Source organism: Temnothorax curvispinosus, unplaced genomic scaffold (assembly GCF_003070985.1).
Source record: "Temnothorax curvispinosus isolate PA1 unplaced genomic scaffold, ASM307098v1 QBEX01013886.1, whole genome shotgun sequence".
NCBI classification, from domain to species: domain Eukaryota; kingdom Metazoa; phylum Arthropoda; class Insecta; order Hymenoptera; family Formicidae; genus Temnothorax; species Temnothorax curvispinosus.
Genome location: NW_020223666.1, coordinates 1 through 4,132, shown reverse-complemented (window position 1 = coordinate 4,132; position 4,132 = coordinate 1). Strand labels below are relative to the sequence as shown.

At 32.3% G+C, this 4,132-nt stretch overlaps 2 protein-coding genes across 2 annotated transcripts; one reads left to right on the top strand and one right to left on the bottom strand.

Annotated features, from left to right (window-relative positions):
- Nucleotides 1–598: 598 nt before the first annotated feature.
- LOC112464089 (protein ALP1-like) lies at nt 599–2,493 on the top strand. The gene is made up of 3 exons (XM_025030881.1): nt 599–729; nt 1,454–1,712; nt 1,801–2,493. Exons 1-3 carry the CDS (start codon nt 599–601, stop codon nt 2,491–2,493), a joined length of 1,083 nt encoding a protein of 360 aa, XP_024886649.1.
- Nucleotides 2,494–2,811: 318 nt separating this feature from the next.
- On the bottom strand, nt 2,812–3,912 carry LOC112464090 (the record flags this gene model as incomplete). The annotated part of the gene is made up of 4 exons (XM_025030883.1): nt 2,812–3,011; nt 3,081–3,428; nt 3,507–3,604; nt 3,717–3,912. Coding segments are annotated over 4 exons (842 nt in total), but the record flags the coding sequence as incomplete, so codon positions are not given.
- Nucleotides 3,913–4,132: the final 220 nt, after the last annotated feature.

Here is a 4,132-nt window from a genome sequence, read left to right as displayed (position 1 = left end):
AAAATAGGAAAATTGAAGAAAAATCAGAACTTGTTAAAATGGGAAATGCTATTTAAAGGTAAAAAGTAATAAAATGTATTATTTATATAAAGAAAATAATTATTATTAAACATTTGTATAACAACTACACTCGAAATTACTAATTTTTCGGTTCTATGAAGAAAAATTAGTTAAAGAAAGAGGTTAGAGTACCATTCCTTGTTGAAAAAGCTGCTTTATGGGACGCTAGAAATCGAAAAATAGAAACGGAAAGGTACGCAAAATTATATTGATTGAAAATTTAAATTAAAAAAAATTTTTATTTATTCTATAAATATTCTGTAATAATAGTGTCAATTACCATTGTTTGGTACGTGAATAATTCATAATGAGATCAAAAGTTTATTTGATGCTAATACTGCAAAAATGCAGACAGTTGCAACAAATGCCACAAACACCTTGGCAATCTGAAATAAATTATGAACAAATTAACAAGATGTACTGCCTTTATCTTTTACTAAAAAGAAAAGAACTTGTTAAATGAAGATTCTGGGTAAGACCCATATTTACAGAAGAAATGAGATTATTACAAGGGTTTAGCAATAACTTAATTATTGAAATGATGCATCGTGATGAAGAAAAATATTTTGATTTTTTCCGTATGCATTTGCAAAGTTTAAATGAATTATTTACTCTTATTAAACCACACATTACAAAACAGACTGTGGTGAGGACTCCCATTCCAGCAAACAAAAAAAGATTGAAAAGAATTAAAACAAGATTGCCAGGAATTCAATTAAGGACTTTCCGAATTCCATTCTGTCCAAAAAAGGGATTGAAATAGTTTCAATATCATGGAATTCCTTATTTTGGAAAGAATTTGTCTTTTTTGAATCCCATCCAATTCCGACACAAAAATATTATACCACTGAATGCCAGGATAGGGATTAAAAAGTGTCCGTGTTGAACTCTGTGGCGGTACGCGCCAACAATAGTACACGCCCGCGCGGTATCTGCATTACCGGCAATTCGCGTCGACGCCGCTAGGCGTCGCATCGCCGAGGCATCTTCTCGAGTTCAAAGTTTCGTCTCGACCGCTATGTAAAGGGACCCCCTACGGTGCCTGACAGATCTTACAAATCTCATTTTCGGGCTAATTGCCCGTCGGCAGTAGTGCGTGTAATGCCCTTATAGGCATACACAAAAGCTCACCGACGAACAACGGCGCTTGGTTGCCCAACGGAGGCGCGAGACGTTTCCTAAACCATATCTAATGCCATGCAATTCCATAACCTTTACGGATTCCATAGGATTGGATGGAATTAAAAATTTCTTTTTTTGGATTCCATGGGATTGGACCATCTCATTTCGAATCCCATCTAATTTCATCTAATTCCGCCAAAAAAGAGATTTAAAGGTATTAAAAAATTTTAATATCTTTTAATCCTTTTGCGTTTGCTGGGATACCATCTAGAACTCGTTTTGAAATCTGCATTTGCTATTTAACTACAGGTGATAGCTTTCAGTCTCTTAGTTATGCTTTTCGAGTAGCACCAAATACAATATCTAAAATTGTATCAGAAACTTGTCAAGTTATTTGGGATGTTCTGGCTGAAATAGTTTTTCCAGAACCAACAGAACAGTTGTGGTATCAGAAAGCATGTGATTATGAAGATTTGTGGGACTTTCCTAATTGCATTGGGTCTATAGACGGTAAACACGTTGTCTTACAGGTATTTATGAATTTAAAAATGACTAACTATATACATATACTGTATAACAAATTATTATGAAAAAAATAAACAAAAATATTATTTACAGGCACCATATAAGAGTGGTTCTATCTATTATAATTATAAAGGTCAACACAGTATTGTATTGCTTGCCATAACAGATGCAAATGGATTATTTACTGTAGTAGACATAGGAGCAGAAGGAAGACGTAGTCATGGAGGAATTTTTATGCACAGCGATCTTGGTATCAGTCTAAACAATAATGAAGTCAGTTTGCCTCCATCAAGACAATTAGAAGAAAATGGTCCAAATTTACCTTATGTGCTAGTTGGAGATGAAGCATTCGCTCTTACTAACTACATGATGAGACCATATTCTAGAAGAAATGATTTAGATCTTTCTGAAAAAGTGTACAACTACAGACATTGTAGAGCCAGAAGAAATGTTGAATGTTCTTTTGGAGTGTTAGCAGCACGGTGGAGAGTTTATCGTAAACCCATGGAAACCTCAGTTACTACTTCTGTTAAAGTTGTTCAAGCAACAGTATGCTTGCATAATTTTCTAATGGCTAAAGATATAACTCGATCACTTCAAGAGAGGCAATATTCCCAATTTCTTCCAGCAGAAAGAGATGCACCTGCACATGCACTTCATGATCTGCATGTTCAATATGTAAATATAAATAATGCTACTGGGATAAGAGATGCATTTAAGCAATATTTTAATACAACTGGTGTTATTGAACAACAATGGGAGAGAGCATTGCAAAATAATTTTTAAGCTTAATTTATACAAAGAACAGTTTATTTAAATTTTTTAATAATTGTAACACGAATAAATTGTACATTATAACAAATACATGTTTGTCATACTTAAGTTTAAATATGTGCTTATTACATAATAAAGTGCATTTTAATATAATATTCAATAACCATATATGTATTTGTAACATTAAACTCTTAAATTAGTTTGTAATACAACGAAAAATCTTATAGTTATAGCTTTCTATTTATTTAGCCTATCTCCACTTAGTTTGGCATTTAATTTTGGCATTAAATTATTTATTAATAATATTGCTGATGGTTTAAAATAAAGGAATTAGGCATTAATATCTTGTAAATCTTCTTCTTGTTGTAAACGTTTCAAAAAATCTATTTCTACTCTTGCTCTAGCTTTATAAGAAAGTCGTCTCATTCCAGCAGCTAACCTCATTGCAAAACTATCTATTTCATCCATCTTTTTGGGCTCTGTTTTTATATGTTTCATTATTTCCTTTTCTACATTGGCAGTTCTTTTCTCTGTTAATAAACAATGTTTTATTACAAATAATACAAGTTTAGAGTATGTTACAAAATAAAGGTATTTACTATTGGAACTACTTGATTGCCCTTGTGAAGGTAGATTTTGAGTACGATTATTTAAAGATGATGGAAATAATGTTCTACAAGCACTTTGTACCTCTCGTTGTATTAATACATTGTTTGCAGGCCTTTGTTGAAACACACGTTGTAATTGGGATTGTGCTCCTGTACAAGATTTTTCACTCGGAGAGAATTGCATTTGAGTAATACCATATGGTGTTGACGTATTCGATCGTGCTTGTGATGAAACAGTGGAGATTATAGATCGAGATGGAGATGGAGAAACTTCTGGCATGATTGCAGACTGTGATATTGGAGAAACACACGACCGCCTGCTATCGTTACTGGAAAATCCTGAAGCAACAGTATTTATTGTATCTGAGATATTACTTAATGCTGAAATTGGTCGAACAAATCTCTCTTTAGAAATACTGTCGTGAACAAGTGTCTGTTGTGAATTGAATTCCATATTTTCTTTATTTGATGTACTGTTTGCATTCTTTCTCTTTAACTTCAATGATGATATTGTTCTAAAAAACAAAAAGTTTAAAAAGATATTGTTTAAATTCATATTTAAAATAAAATGTTTTGGAATAAATGTTACATGTACGCGTGCGTGTGTAGATATATACATATACGTACGACTTGTATGTTAAAGGTTCATTCAAAAAACTCATTGTCTCATAGTATCTAAAAGATGACTTTAAATCATCATTAGCTGCAGCTTCACTTCTTTCAAAAGCTGCCTTCTTTTTCATTAGTTTATTTCGAGTTTTACAATAACATCCTCTTAGATATGCCCAGCGCCTAGAAGCATTTACAGGTGTAAAATCACCTCCTGGAAAATAAGAAAATATATTTTAAAATATCTGTATTTTATGTTTTAATATGATACATCTTAATACATAAAATAATACATATATTTTAAAATACACTACCTCCAAAACTATTACTTATTAATTTCCATAAATCAGCTTTTAATTTCTTTGCTCTCTGCTTGGCAGGAAGTCTTGAGTCATAAAGCACAGGCTTAAGTTGCACCTGGCCAATCAGACTTT